The sequence below is a fragment of the Manihot esculenta genome, chromosome 5 (assembly GCF_001659605.2).
Source record: "Manihot esculenta cultivar AM560-2 chromosome 5, M.esculenta_v8, whole genome shotgun sequence".
NCBI classification, from domain to species: Eukaryota; Viridiplantae; Streptophyta; class Magnoliopsida; order Malpighiales; family Euphorbiaceae; genus Manihot; species Manihot esculenta.
Genome location: NC_035165.2, coordinates 23,038,531 through 23,054,864, shown reverse-complemented (window position 1 = coordinate 23,054,864; position 16,334 = coordinate 23,038,531). Strand labels below are relative to the sequence as shown.

The 16,334-nt window shown below is 38.9% G+C and overlaps 3 protein-coding genes across 3 annotated transcripts; 2 read left to right on the top strand and 1 right to left on the bottom strand.

Annotated features, from left to right (window-relative positions):
- Positions 1-1,912: 1,912 nt before the first annotated feature.
- Positions 1,913-4,212, top strand: LOC110616198 (glycosyltransferase family 92 protein RCOM_0530710). Its single transcript, XM_021758544.2, has one exon. The coding sequence runs from the start codon at positions 2,261-2,263 to the stop codon at positions 4,070-4,072; it is 1,812 nt and encodes a 603-aa protein (XP_021614236.1). The 5' UTR covers positions 1,913-2,260; the 3' UTR covers positions 4,073-4,212.
- A 1,086-nt stretch (positions 4,213-5,298) lies between these two features.
- On the bottom strand, positions 5,299-10,440 carry LOC110615718. Its single transcript, XM_021757765.2, has 9 exons — positions 9,927-10,440; positions 9,231-9,267; positions 9,055-9,133; positions 8,874-8,919; positions 8,688-8,786; positions 7,536-7,604; positions 7,113-7,452; positions 6,845-6,993; positions 5,299-6,510 (listed from the first exon to the last, which is right to left on the bottom strand). Exons 1-9 carry the CDS (start codon positions 10,344-10,346, stop codon positions 5,632-5,634), a joined length of 2,118 nt encoding a protein of 705 aa, XP_021613457.1. The 5' UTR covers positions 10,347-10,440; the 3' UTR covers positions 5,299-5,631.
- A 2,307-nt stretch (positions 10,441-12,747) lies between these two features.
- On the top strand, positions 12,748-13,335 carry LOC122723700. Its single transcript, XM_043956801.1, has one exon. It carries the CDS (start codon positions 12,748-12,750, stop codon positions 13,333-13,335), a length of 588 nt encoding a protein of 195 aa, XP_043812736.1.
- Positions 13,336-16,334: the final 2,999 nt, after the last annotated feature.

Below are 16,334 nucleotides of genomic sequence, written 5' to 3'. Positions count from 1 at the left end.
GTCCACCGAAGATGCCCCGGCGGAGACCCTCCGACGCTCAAGTTAGATCAAGAATATATTAGATTTATTAATATGAAAAGAGAATAAATGATAATAAAGCATTTAAAAGGGATTTCCAGAAAGCATATATTTTGAGAGTTCTTTTGAGTGTGTATGAGAGAGAGATAACATCTTGTAAGATTTAGCTTTGAGAGAGAGAGCTTCTGAGAGTCGGTCCTCCTAAAAGTGGTTGATTCAGGAATATTTATACATTGATTCCCTGCCTTACGTCCCATCAGATTAGATGGTAGCATATTATGGTAGATATGTCAAGCGGCTAGCAGTTTAACTAATCATTGCAGAGCCGGTTTGCCCATATCCTTTGGCAGGTGTGTCAGACAACTGGACAGTCTTCATGCACATGCATTTAATATCTCAGAGAGAGCTAAAGGGGCCGACCATCACGTTGAAGATTGGCACCTTGCTCTGGTTTTATCAAGTTTATGCCCGACTCATCCAACCTATACAAAGACAGGTTCCTTCCGGTCATTGAGGTTAGTTGTTTCTGTATTTAATTGTCTCGTTTGTATTACGAGTCTTAAAGTGGTCATCTAGATTGTTCCGGACATTAGTGAAGTCTGGAGAGCTGGAGGCTTGATCTTATTGGTCAAGTTTTTCCACTACTCGGTCAGACCGCATGGCCTGACTCATGGGACTTTTCTGTATCCCTTATACACACGTCACAATCGTGGGACTTTTCTGTATCTCTTATTCACGTGTCACAATCTTACGATCCCTATTTTTATGTGTTATCAAAATGAAATCAACCTAGTTTGATTCTTAGTTTTGTATGTATATAGTTGGAATGCGTCATTTCATTTTTGTTAAATATAAATTTTAAAAGGTTTTAATATAAATAAAACAAAAGCTGAATTGAGATATACGTTATGCAAGAGTTGAGAATATATAAAGTATCGAGTGATTTGTGTGTGGTTGATAATTTTGAGGAATTGAGAAAGAAACTATTCTATTTGTATTGTTGTGATTGTTGATAAAGAATAAAATGAGCTACATAATTTACAATGTAATATTAATATATAACAATTCTTGTATGTCATCTGTTTCGTTGTTTAGTTTACTTAATATTTAATAGCACAAAAAAAAATAATTAAAAACATATGTGATGAAGATAAAAGAAGAAATATAAAGCAAGCTAGTTGTCTACATTTCTAAGTTTAATTTATAAACATGCAAGGGTGACGAAGATTTGCTCCTTTTCAAACATGATTGAAGTAGATTCAATCTTTTTGTAAATAAGCTCTTACGTGAGCCGTTTCTGTTAAAACTTAGGAAATAGGTCGAGAATCACATTCGATTATGACATTTCCAAAATCCTTTTTTTTCATTTTAAAACAATTCCAAGGATAGTTCATAAAAAGATTGTTTGAATTTATTAATTACTAATTTCCTAAATCTTTAAAGCCAATTCTCATGCTTATGGTTAGCATAAGGCACCCCATTTTGAAAGAATGAAGCACAGAGACATGGAAAAGCAAATAAAGTTATAAGTGATAACTTTTGCAGCAATTAAAGGATACTTGAAATTGGAGGAATGAATGAACACTTTATGTTCGACGGAAGTCCAACACAACACATGGGCCATAACTACAAGAATGTTTTATTTAATATCTCCATACTTGCTCCTCACCTCATTCCCAATTCCTGAAGATCCGAATCTCCACATTTACTACTTAAAATCAAATTCTATATGGGTATGGGTATTATAGTGGTGCTCAAAATTGAGAGATTTTAAATTTAAACTCTATAGACTCAAATTATACTAAAAAATTAAAATATTATATGTTATAATATCTCATAAATATTTATTTATTTATTTAAAAATGAAAAAATTATTTAAAAAAATGGGGAAAATAATTAATATAGCGGCTTACATGGGAAGGAGTTAATGAGATTCGAGTGTATATTTGGCAAATTAAAATTTTGTTCTCGTGTCTTGTAAGAGCCATATTATTTTTGGTAAACATTGAATACGAGGTCGTGCCAAGCTCAACTCTTTCTCTAACCTCAATCAATCGACGATCGCGGTGGTCAGCGTTGATTAAGAGTCATAGTTCAACCAATTCTCTCCTTTGCGTTCCTCTCCCTCTCCATCTGGAGGGGCCTGCAAATCCTGAACGCCCTGGACAATTAAATTTCCTTTCCTGGAAACCATTTTTGTGTCCTGATTTCCCTGGAAAATTAGAGTTCCTTCCCTGGAAACATGAACCCTATAAGGAAATCTGCATCTACCCCGCATCTTCATTTGATTTCTGCAGGAAGAGGGACATCAACGTCTGCTTTCAGTTCTTCCCTTTTCGAAACGATGCGTCGTAGGGCTTTTGCCACCTCTCTTTTTGCTTTCTTGACTCTCTTTCTTTGTGTTTCTTTCTCTCTTTATTCGTCTCGTAATTCGATCTACGCAACCCAACTCATTTTTCCTTCTGCTAATCTCTGCAATTCCGATTCTTCTCTTCTTGCCATTCAAGAAGACATAAACAGACCCACACGTCATGTTTCTTCCTTTAAAGATTCTAATTTTATTGATTCTGTATCTCTTTTGTTGCCGGAATGGCAGGTTCTTGTTATTGTCTCGCCGGAGATAGATTCTTCGCTGCTTTCCGGTGGCAATTTCACCTGTCTTTATCCTAACAACGCCACTGCTCCTGCAAGATTCTCTGGAATATTGCCTTCCACGAACCAGACCACATACAAGTGTCTTCTTCCCAGAAGCATACGGCGTCGTTTGCCTTACTCTGTTCCGATGTTGATGAGATTACCGGAGGAGGAATTGCCTGTTCCTTTGCCGTATTCTCCACCCAAAGAATTGCTCAGGTGGCAATACCTCGTCTACGAGTCTTTCTCCACGGAGGACGACGTCGTTCTCTTCGTTAAAGGCATCAACAACCGCCAAGGAATCAACAAGCCTTCTCAAGAATTCAAGTGCATGTTCGTCGACGAGGCCAGCAACACCACCGTTAAAACCGCCGTTACGAGCTCAATACAAGAGGTTTTCAGGTGTGATCATCCAGATTTAACGGCGTTTGGTTCTGGCGAAGATCATTATCCAATCAAGCTCAAAGTCTTTCTAGAAACCATGGCCATCGGACCTAAAAAGATCGTTCCTTCAGTGGCGTATTACACCCCTCGGCAAAAGATAGCAGAATCACAGCCAAAATTCAAAATGTGCGCCTCCACCATGGTTTACAACGTGGGCAAGTTCTTAAGAGAATGGATCATGTACCATTCAAAGATTGGCGTGGAGAAGTTCATATTATACGATAATGACAGTGATGATGATTTGATTAGCGTTGTTAACGATCTTAATCAAGAGGGTTACAACGTAGAAACGTTCTTATGGCTATGGCCGAAAACTCAAGAAGCTGGATTTTCTCATGCTGCATTATACGCAAATGACTCATGCAACTGGATGATGTTCATAGATGTTGATGAATTTGTGTTTTCACCATCATGGAATGATTCAATTCAACCCTCTGATCAAATGCTAAACTCTTTGCTTCCATCTTCTTCCCATGCACACCACCACATGATCGGAGAAGTTGCGATAATGTGCAACGAATTTGGTCCATCGCATCAAACGTCGCACCCGGCGGAGGGGGTGACACAAGGGTATACATGTAGAAGAAAGGCAGAGAATCGGCATAAGTCTATAGTCTTATTAGAAGCAATTGATGAATCATTGCTTACCGTGATACACCATTTTAGTTTAAAGCCAAGTTACAGAATGAAGCGTTCGAGTTTGGAAGCTGCGGTGGTGAACCATTACAAGTACCAAGCGTGGCCGGAGTTTCAGGCCAAGTTTAGGAGAAGGGTGTCTGCATATGTGGTGGATTGGATGAGTGCATTGAACCCTTTGTCGAAGGACAGGACCCCAGGGTTAGGGCACGAAGCAGTGAAGCCACGAGGGTGGGAGAACAAGTTCTGTGAAGTGAGAGATGAGAGGTTGAAGTTGCTGACAAAGAGATGGTTTGGGACGGAAACAGGAACAGGATACAAAATGGCATGGCAAAGTTGATGTTTTTTTTTTGCCAATTTACAATTGGAGTTCAGTAATTTGTAGCATGATTCTTCTTCTTCTTAATTTTTGCCTTTTTCTGGCTTGTATTATGTTGGGAGTTGAAGACATGTAACAAGGAATGACCTGAGAATTGAATGATTGAGAATGATTTTTTAAGATAATGTTTTAAGCTTTTAGAAGTGCGTTAATAATTCCCTTTTAATAATTTTATTTTGTGCGAATTTAAATTAGTTAAATTAATAAATTTTTAATATAAGATCATTTATATTAAAAATATATATATAAATTTCTTTTACTTTTTTTAAATGATTTTGTAAAAAGAAAATTAAATAAATTCCTTATAAAATTACGTAATTATACAGGATAAAAAAGGTTAAATTAAAAAATTAATTTTTTTTAATTCAAATAAAATAATTATAAAAAAAAATAAATGAATTGAAATCCACGTTAATGTCAGAGATAATAGCCAACTAATTATTCATCAATTTCCATTGTAGGGAATCCGTAGCATGATGACTTGCTTGTAGGAAAAGGAAAAAAATTCTTTAACTATATTGGGTGTATAATTTGATTTATATGCTTAATTAATAAATTTCGAATAAAATTTACCATAAAATAGAATGTAATGTCTTTGAATAAATTAAGGAAATGGGAATGTGGATAAGGCCTAGGAAAGGGGAAGAATTTTCACGTTGTTGGCGTGTACCTAAAGTTTTGCTTCATTTCGTTTGACATGGGATTTCCATATTTACAACCGCAAATGAGATGGTAGGAAGGATATATATTAATTTAATTAATAATTAAAATTAAGACGTTGAAATTTTAATTTTAATACTTAGAACATCACTAATTAGTTATTTAGTTTTAATTCATGTCAATAAACTTAGCATCTAGTGGGGGATTAACCATTATAAATTGTGAAGCGGATATATAAGAAGAATCCTTCTCAGCTGTGCCGTTGCTACAATAGTTGGAGCTTTTATACTTCTTTTTTTTTTTTCCGAAAATAACTAAAAGGTAAATCGTATTGGGCTTGTGTTGAATAAACAAGTAGCTGGCAGGTTTCTCCTATCGAATATTGTTTCTCCCTTCTCTCTGTCGTCTTGCCACTTGCTGGTTGATTGCCACCTTTATCTTCTTCTCCAATGTTAGGCCCATCCTGCCAAATCAAGTGTGAGAAATTTGTTATTAGCTCCGACATAGGCTGCATTCCATTCCTTTCATTTCTCAGTCAACCATTTTCGATCTCATAATTTCAAATAACAATTCTTACAAAGCATGTGCAAATTAGGAATTCGAGAGTACCATGCTAGGGGGTTATAAAAAAAAAAAAAGCTGCTGTGGTTTTTCTTCTAAGAATAATGGATACATTAATCTGTACAAAATCTACCCCTACAATTTCTCATGTTACGAATCACCTGAGGCACTACTAAGCAATCCAAAAGACGATTCTCCACTTTAATCATTTTATTATTCCTTTTGCTGGAACAAATGTTCAAAATCTAACAATCTACCATCCGCTGCGTTTGGCTAAAGGAAGATGCATTATCCATCCCTCACAGCTGTAAAGCTAAATCTGGCTGCCGTGGCGAACCAATCGGCACGCTGGAACTTGGCGAATTTGGTGCCAGGAATCCAACATTCAGGTCGGGTGGTAAGTCCAAGAAATCTTGTTGAGGGTATGGTGATAAACCCTGCTGGGATGATTTTCCAACAATCCCGGCATTCAGTAACGTCTGTGAGTCAGGGCTAGGACCTAGAGCTGATGATTTTCCAGACTGCAGTAACACACTCGATGCTTCTGACAACTTGGCTTTGTTCAACTTAAACTCATTCCCTAACGTTGGGCAGAAAGTAGAGTTACTAGTTGAAACCATGCCAAATGATTGCGAAGGAACTACTGTGTGCTCTGAACAGGAGTTCCCTGATGCCATCCCGAGTCTTGCTGTCCCCATTAGAGGTGAAATTTTATTGTGTCCAAACCCACCACTAAAACCATTTAAATCAGAGTGAAGCAGAGGTTTTTGCTGAACCAAAACAGACGCAATGGGATTTATCCCACCACTACCACTGTTCAGCGAATTTAACTCGCTTTGGGAACTCGATCCACCAACATTTTCTATCATGTCTTCTCTACTCCCCGCTGCACATCTACTTGCGACATTAGAATTTGAACCAGAAGCAATTGAAGGTTGAAGTCTGCCTAAATTTTCATTAGCTACACAACTGTTTGAAACTCTATTCCTATCAGAAAATAAAAGCTGCTGCTGTCCCTCAACCACCTTATCTTCGCCTACCCACCCAGGACCAAACTCAAGTCCTGTTGGCAAGACACTTTCAATTTTCTTTGAAGCAATTTTCCAAGCTATGGGGCCAAGATCTGCAGCAAAACGAGCTAGACTTCTTGCATAACCATGCTCTGAGTTTAAACCTACCTGAAGTATGTTGACAACAAAATTCAGGTTACCAATACATGAAGCCATTGTGTGCATATGAACAGCAATTGACTAGTACAAAACTGGTTTTTATAGGTGCTTTTTTTCAATCTGACCATCTTAATGATGCAGCAAACCAAGTAGAACGCACAGCAATTTGGCTTTTTAAACAAAATTCAACCACCATCCTTTTGTACCCAACAATACAATTTTAAGATGAAATGCTAACTAATATATCCCAAACCAGTAAATGAGAAATAAAATATAGGGAGAGAAAATATGAACTTTCCGAGGGAGAACAAAAACAAGGCACTAGAAGTTTCTTTTTACATACCACCATCAGTTGCTTCGGTTCTCCTCCAAAGATATTCCAGGACGATGGCCCATGTGTGGAAGCAGATGGATGCTTATAGGTGTCACGCTTATGCTCATCTATTTCATATGGTTTCTTCCCATACTTAAGCACAGCCTTTAGAACAGAAGCTGCAAGCCAAGAATAACATATCTTAAAACTTAATAGCAACAAAAAGAACTTTACATAAAGGAATAATAGAGAATCAAAAACAAAAATCACAGTTACTCGGCCAATTTAAATCCCAGACCTGGAAATTCATTTTCCCATTCAGACATCCAGGTAGAATACGTTTCGCTACTGTGAGACCCGTAAGTGGTTCGGACCAGAACTTCTGCAGGCTGATACTTGTATGAATGGGTTCTTCTTAGATTGTATCCGGTAGAACAGCTCGGATTATCCCCTCCAGAGGCGAGAGTTGCATCTGAGGAACATTCAGGACCGACACGGTCAAGAGGAGACCTCTCAAGTGCTTTTTTCAGCTTTCCAGGTGGTCTACCTCTCCTCACAATTTTGGGTTGGGTTTCACCATCACTGTCTTGCCTCAAGTTTTCAAAGTCCTTCCGGGCAAGCTCTTGCATGGATCGTGCCTAAGAGAAGAATCATTACATTAAAAAATGTAGCAATATGAAACCTTTGAGGAAGAAAAACAAAATTTTGTAGCCAAACTAACCTGGCGGAAGTAAATAGTATCTGGTGAATTATACTGCATTGCATTTGAACATATCAGGAATACGTCTTTCTGCACAAACAAAAACATCACAACTTTCAGTTTCTAATTGAATCAAATACTTGCTTTCATAAAAAGCAAATGAAGAATACAGTAATTTAGTTGGTTAATTTGAAACTCTAAAACCAAAAGCTAAAACCAAAAGCTAACTTTTAGACGCACACTTCTAAAGCTAGTCTATGTACAAAATACACCATCATTTATGCATTTACATGCTTACTCCACTAGGGCCACCTGTCCATCCTTAAATTAGTACAGCCTTTAAATTCAACAGTGAGTATCTCAGTACCTTTCCCTTATCTACCAGATAGTCCACTCTCAAGCTGAATCAAGATGCAGTTAACGGTCTTGGTTTCACAATTTCTCACATTTCGCACAAGATTGATGCTAACCTTCAGTTTCCAAAGCTTTTCTTTTTTATTCCATCACCCGATGTCCAGTGGTAATTAGAGTGTCTCATGAAAAAATAAGCAAGTCAGGTTTCTGCCCAATTCATACAAAACGCCCATTGTTCTTTATTTTAGTAAGAAAACTTGGAGAGAATGGTAAGGCTGTCTTTTACGTCCCTTACAGAATTGGCAGGCTACAGGACAGCAAATAAATAATTTGGATGTGCTGCAGAACCATTACTGATCTATACAGACCAAGAATCGTAACAGGAGATGAAATAGACACAAACAAAAGTAATCAACAAAAGCTAATTAATTATGACACTGGTTTTTTCTGTGCTGGAAAAGCTATGATCAGTGGTCAGATGTTAATGCTACAACTATTACCGTAAAAATTAGGAGATTCATTACAGCTTCAATCAAGAAGCTGGTGTAGCATTATCAAAGAGTGCCATTCGCTGCTTACTATTCAGTTAGAAACTAAATTCAATACAATAAGTTGTTTTAATTACAAACCTTTTGTATGATTGTGAGAAATTCATGATAGGAAGGCACAAATCGCACTTGACAGTTTTCATAGGATTCAGAAAAGCTAAAATCCAATAGAACAATAAAATGGTAATAAACCAAAGTACTTAGTTGTTTATTCCTCCCAGGCTCCAACACAGGCTACATTTAAATTGGCAAAGAATATATCATAACCAACCTCAAATTGTTCCAAGTTAGCATAAGCTCCTCCATCTAGCTTTTTTCTCACGGTGGAAAAGTCCATGGGATGCTCAATGATATCGTGGTAATCAGGAAGCTGGACCAAAATCGTTCAATATCACATCAATAGATGCACATTCAATTATTATACACAAACGTAGAATTGCCAAAGAAAAAAATGCACCTCTTCAGGATCCACTGGCTCAGAAAATACTCCATAGGTATCCTTTCTGCAAGGAGTTGTTTAAAGAAGTCGATCAAAACCCAATTAAAAGCAACCAATCTTAACCCAGTTGAAAGAATACCATGAGAAGAGAAGAAGAAGAAAAGAAAAGAAAAATCTAAGCAGCTACAACATCACCCACTTTTGTAGCCTGTCAAGAATGAAGACCAACAACTTTTTGTCTGGCAAAGGAGTAGTGGGGCCAGGCTCCAGCGGTGACTCTGTAGACATAGAAGTGGCACAGTTTAATTAATTACTTCAACGAACTTTTAAAAATTTCCAGAAATGCTTTTTCAAGAATTTCAGTTTAATCAATACCGTGAAGAGTGTCTGTCGCTTTCGGAGCCTTTTCACCCTGCAAGAGTATTAGTCCAACAAAAATTATGCAAATTACTCGAACAAAAAGCAGAAGGCGAAAAAAAAAAGGAATTGTTGGTATCTTCAGTGATTATTGAAGAAACCATGAGAAAAGTTACAGTAAAAGTCGAGCAAGTACAACAGGCAACAGGCACAGGCAAAAAATAACTGAGAACTACTAAAGAAAAGACAAATTTAAGCTTTTTCAGACAAGAAGATCTGTGCGTCTATTATTTTGGGCGCCTCAAGGCCAGATCAAACACAAAGAACCAATAATAAAATATTTATTTATGGAAAAATATAACTATCAAATAAAGAAAAAGCTGAAATCTCAAACCCACCAATTCCTAGATTTCCCGAAAACAATAAATTGTTATAATTAACATCCCCAAGAAAAACTTGACTCAGTCAAATACACCCACTTAACTTCGATCCAACACCGAGTCCAGTCCACAACCAAACTTCAAATAACGCGCGAAACCCAAAAAGTATTCAATCCCCATTTAAACAAATTCTATCCCCCACCAAAGCAAAAACAATTAATTCCAAAAACTGGAGCAAATAAAACCAAAAAAACAATCTGCTTTTGAGAAATGCACTTGATTTCAAAAAGCCAAAGAAAATAAATTGAAAGCAATCACAGCTATCTATAATCACCATATCATCAGATCCGAGACAGGCGTCACTGATCTTGCGCCTCTTTTGAGCCGTCTCCGGATTAGCACCATCAGAGCCGAATGAGGGGTTAGGACCCAAGGAATTTGCCGAGGAAAACGGGTAATGATGATTACTGTTGGTGTTTTGTTGGGAATTTAATCCAAGCAAAAGCTTATGTTTCTTCTGTTTGCGCTCGTCGTCGTCGTCGTCGTCGTCATCTCCGTTAATCCAATCGGGCTCATTTAGAGTAGGATTCCGGCGGGTGGATCGGCGGTGAGAGGCAATGAGGGAATTAGGGTTTTCGAAATTAGGGTTTTGTTGTTGCTGCTGCTGCTTGAGGGAGCGTTTTTGAAGGTCTAAAAGAGAGGGACGTCCCTTCTTCTTCTTCTTCTTCGTCATTGTGGCAGATATCTCACCCATTTTTTTTCTTCTTCTCTTCTCTTCTTTCTTTCTTCTTCTTCCTGTTATGTCCTCTCCTCTGCCCTTTGCCTTTTCTCTCTCTTCCCAAACAAGCGTTAATTATTATTTTTTATTTTATTTTTTAATTTTCATTAATATTAAGTTAGGAGTATGGGTTTGGTACGTGTGACTCGTACGGACCGAGCAGAGTATCACGTGATTTAATTCTGAATTGAATTAACAATTTTAATATTTTATTTTTCCTTTTTTTATTATTTTGGACATTATATATTGTCTTCCTTAAATTTTTATTGGCCAATTATCTCCGCACCTTTGGATTTTAATTTTTTAAAAAAAAATTATAACACACTTAAATATGCTAATATGTATTCACATTTTCTAAATTTATTAATAATAACTTAAAAATAATAATCATATAATGTATAATTTTTTAAATTACTCACCCTATATTTATAGTGTTTTCTTCTTTTTATTTAAAAAGAAAAAGAAAAACAAAATTAGAGTACTTTACTTTTTAATTAGTCAATATAAGTGGATCCTCAGTCCCCTTAGTTTTTTTTTTTTTTAATTTTTTTTAAATAGATATATAAATGCTAAAGTATTGATTCTAGAAGAATAGTATTAATAATATAAATAAAAATAGTACTTTCTGTTGTATAATTTTAAAAATATAATTTTTTATTAATTTTTTAATTATATTTATTTTAAATATATTAAAATTTATTACATATTAAAAAATTTAAAAATTAAATTAAATTAAATAAATTTATAATAATTAATTTGTATATTGTTATAGTTTAAAAAATAAAAATAATTTTAAGATAAAAATAAATAAAAATTATGAAATGAAAAAATAATAAATATGATAATATATATATATATATATATATATATATATATATATATATGAGTGTTGTTATGTTAATAATAATAATAATAATAGTTATAAATTTTATATTTTTTTATACAAAAATAAAGAATTTATAAAAAAAAAATTAAAGTGCAATAAATTTTATCTTTATGTTAAATAGTTTTTAAAAAAATGGATATTTATCCACTTATATATTTTAGTGATTTTTTTTTTCGGTTTCTACAGTTATTTAAGCCACATGATTTCTCAATAAATGTTGACTATCATATTTATACGTGCAATTTGTAATTTTTATTAATTACAATAATTATATGATAATTAATGAACGTTGAATTTTATTACCCCAATATGAGGTCGAGCCCACAATAATAGCGTTAGTTTAAAGTTCACGAAACCTGTCAGGTGGACCGATCCAGATCATTCCGCCTTGACTTAGATCGGACCTCCTTTGGGCCTCAATCTCTTTATTCCCCAGCTCGGCCATGAGACTAGCAAGAGAGGGGACAACCGGCCCAACCACCTAGCAGTTCTATTTGCACGCATGTTAGGGGGGAATTAAATAGTCATTTAGTATGGAGCAGACGTCTAACGATTTTGTACGTACGGATCCGTACAACAGAGACAGGTGGCCCAGTGGCTGCAAGGCCATTATACATCACTAGCAGACAAAAAAAAAAGAATAAAAGGGGAGCATCACCCTCCTCTGAGACCAAGCTTACTCAACTACTGTAAACCCTATTTTCTTTTGATCTCAGATAATCAATTGGCGCCGTCTGTGGGAACGAAGGAGATCTTTCCGTCACCGGAGTTCCACTCTTACAAAACCCACTAAGATCCACAATGGCCAACCATAATGAAAACAACACTACCAATACCCTCAATGATTTGAGGTCTGCCTAAGAGGGGCAACAGTTCTCTTTCTCCAGCCCTACAACTCCCAATAATCAACCACCAACGCCTTTTATTCCCTCGCCGAGCTCGGTAGGGAATGTACCCGGAACCACCTTATCTAACCAAAACCTTCAGGCCATGGCCCTCCAGTTGCAAAATACCGCCCACTGGTTGGGGCAAATGATGCAACAGAGAGGCCTCAACACCCCATCGAATGTGTTGCCTACGATAGAAGGAATCCAAACCAACGAGCCCCAGCCTACCTTCAATCACCCAACCCCCCAACAAAACAGTAGAGAAATCGGAGAAAGAGGCAGAAGGGCCGGTGAAGAGGAAGAGCCGGAGGCTAGAGTCCATAGAAGAAGAGTAAAAGAGCTAATAGAAAATGACGAGGCAGAAAATTACTCTGCTAGAACAACCAGAAGAACAAAGAACGACGAATGGAAGGAGGAGTATCGTATGGAGAAGAGGCCCAGACAAGAAGAAGAAGATGTAGATCAAAAACTGCGGAAGATGAGAGAACAACTCCTGGCCGAGCTCAGAGTGAAGGATCACAGTCAGACCCTCTTACCCACATCCTCGCCTTTCTCGAGATGGGTACAGTAGGAGACCATCGCCAAAAGATTCATGATGCCGCCTATGGCAGCATACGACGGAGCAGGAAACCCGAGAGAGCACGTCCTTAACTATGAAACTTTCATGGAGTTGCAGACCTTATCGGATGCCTTAATGTGCAAGGTATTCCCAACGATGCTCACGGAGCCAGCACGAGCGTGGTTCAATAGCTTGGAAGTTGGAAGTATCAGAAGTTTTGGAGACCTTGCCAATGTTTTCATCAGCCGGTTCATAGCTAGAGTGCCGGCTGACAGAAAAACTAGTTACCTGGAGACGGTCAGGCAGAGGAGAGATGAGTCCTTGAAGGAATACATAGCCCGTTTCAATACGGAGGCCCTGCAGATCTCTAAACTAGATGAAGGTAGGGCGGTGGAAGCCATGCAGAAAGGGACCACCTCCCCCGAGTTCTTCAGCTCGTTGAGCAGAAAGCCCTCTACCTCGTTGGTAGAACTGATGAAGAGGGCAGAAAAATACATAAGGCAAGATGATGCCTTGATGACGAGCAGATTCGCCAAGGAGGCAGCAGGCAGAGGAAAAGCCCCGGAAGAAAGGAGGCCGGAAAGACACGAAAAAAGGCAAAATAAAAAGCCTGAGACATACAGACAACCCTAGGACTGGAGGGACCAAAGACCATTTCCACCCCGAATTCTTGAGACCCTGACCCCTCTCAATGCCTCCCGAGCTGAAGTGCTCATGGCAGTCCAAAACAAGGAGTTTTTCCAATGGCCCAAGCCCATGAGGCCGAAGCAAGTTAGAGAAATCCTGACAAATACTGTCAGTACCATCGCACGCATGGCCATGACACCAACAACTGTTACCAGCTAATCAGCGAGATTGAAAGGCTGATTAAAAGGGGGCACCTTCGAAACTTTGTGAAAAAACCAGAAGGAGAAAGACCCCAGCAGAATCCTACAACAGAAAAACCTAGGAGGTCAAGAGCGGGACCAGTGAACGATGGTTCCAGTGGGACCATCAATATGATTGTCGGGGGGACTGCAAGTTGGATGAGCAGGAGAGGAAAGAAAAGAAGTCGAGGAGGGGAGGAAAGTAGCAAAGAAGTTTTGCAGGTGATAGAACACTCCTCAACCACCATCTCCTTCTCTCCGCAGGATGCCCATGGCATCTAGATGCCTCATGATAACGCCTTGGTCATTGAAGCTATCATCCACAACTTTCGAGTTCGGAAGATCCTTGTCGACGACGGAAGCAAGGTGAATCTACTGCCGTATAGGGTCGTCTAGCAGATGGGAATACCGGAGGAACAGCTAATGAGGGATCAGGCTCCAGTGAAAGGAATAGGGGGAACTCCAGTAGCAGTGGAAGGAAAAATAAAAATGGCCTTGACTTTAGGTGAGCCGCCCCTGTCTCGAACTCACGACGCGGTGTTCCTAGTTGTAAAGCTCCCTTTGAGCTACAACGCGATATTGGGAAGGCCTATGTTGTACGACTTTGAAGTGGTAACCAGCATAAGATACTTGACTATGAAGTTCCTAACTAAAGCAGGAGTGGGAGTAGTCCGGGGGCGTCAAGAAGAAGTGAGAGCAGTGTATCTAGCCACAGTGTCAGAACCGAGCCCAGTGGGAGAAAAATTTGACTCGGAAGTCTTGGAAGTCCGAGATGAAAAAAAAAGAAGCCAAAACGAAACCAGTCGGAGAACTGGAAACCTTCCCCTTATCAGAAATAGAAACAGACAAGGTTTTCAGCCTCAATGCTGGCCCGACTGAGGAGCAGAAAACCGAAGTGATGGCCCTGATCTGAGGTCACGCCTCAAGCTTTGCTTGGAAGCCATCTGACATGCCAGGGATAGACTCTGAGGTGATGACTAACAAACTGAACGTCCTTCCCGAAGCTAAGCCAATAAAGCAGAAGAAGAGAGTAGTGGGAAGAGAGAAGCAGCAAGCCACCAGGGAGGAGGTACAAAAGCTAGAAGAAGCAGGGTTTATTAGGGAAGTAATGTACCCACAATGGCTAGCAAATCTTGTACTAGTAAAAAAAGCCAATGGCAAGTATAGGATATGTATAGATTTTACTGACCTGAACCAGGCATGCCCCAAAGATTGTTACCCCCTCCATGATATTAATAAAATGGTCGACTCTACGACCAGTTTTGATTACATGTCATCTCTGGATGCAATGTCTGGTTACCACCAAATTCCAATGGACAGGTCGGATGAGGAAAAGACCTCGTTCATAACAGAAGATGAGACTTACTGTTACAAGGCCATGCCTTTTAGGCTGAAGAACGCTGGGGCGACATACCAGAGACTGATGAATAAAATTTTCAAAGGCCAGATTGATAGGAATGTTGAGGTATATGTGGATGATATGGTGGTGAAGAGTCCAACCTTTCAACAACACTTGATAGACCTGAAGGAAATATTCGGGGTACTGGAGCAGTACAGAATGAGGTTGAATCCAGCAAAATGCACTTTCTTCATCAGGGGTGGAAAATTCCTAGGTTACATGGTCAGTGGAAAGGGTATTGAGCCCAATCCTAAGAAGGTGGAAACCATATTGAAAATCCCTAAGCCGACCTGTGTAAGGGATGTCCAAAGACTCACTGGAAGGGTAGTAGCGCTTAATCGTTTCATGTCAAGGTCGGCAAAAAGATGCCTACCATTCTTCAAGAAGTTAAGAAAAGTTTTAAATTTTGAATGGACTGAGGATTGTCAAGAAGCTTTCAAAGAGCTCAAGCGCTACCTCAGTTCGTCACATGTACTCAGTAGCCCGTTGGAAGGGGAAGAGCTCTTGATCTACTTATCATCCTCGAAACAAGCCGTCAGCACTGTACTGGTGAGAGTGGAAGGAGGAGAACAGAAGTCAGTATTTTACGTCAGCAAAGTACTCAAAGATGCTGAGGTAAGATATTTGAACATTGAAAAAATAGTATATGCTCTGTTATTGGCAGTCAGAAAATTCAGGGTATACCTAGAGAGCCATCAAGGAGTAGTGATGACGAACCAGCCGTTAAAAAAAATCCTCCACAGACCAGAAACTTCAGGTCGAATGCTCGCTTGTTCCATTGAGATCAGCCCCTACTACTTGGAGTACCGACCCCGCACAACCATAAAAGCTCAAGCCCTCGCCGACTTCATAGCGGAGTGCTCCTTCAACGAAGAGCAAGTAGAACCTAGTGAGGCACCCTCAGGAGCAGTAGAAGGAGAGAGGGAAAGGCAATCTTCACGAGAATTCAGCTGGAAATTGTATATGGACGGAGCATCCAGCGCTGGGCGCGGGAATAATGCTGAAAGGACCTGAAGGGTTCAAAGTTTGTTACGCCCTATGCTTGGAGTTCAATGCTTCTAACAATATAACAGAATATGAAGCCCTAATAAACGGGATGTTGATCGCAATGGAAGTAGGAGCAACCGACCTTGAAATAAATAGCGACTCCCAATTAGTGATCAGCTAGATAACGGGGGCATATCAAGCAAGAGATCCGACCATGCAAAACTACTTGGCGAAGGTAAAGGCCATAGAGGCCGAGCTCGGAGGCCATAGAGGCCGAGCTCAGAGGCCAAGGGATCATGGTAAGATACTAGAGAATGCCTCAAGAAAAAAAATGAAGAGGCAGATCTGCTCAGTCGATTGTCTAGGGAAGAGCTGGAGCA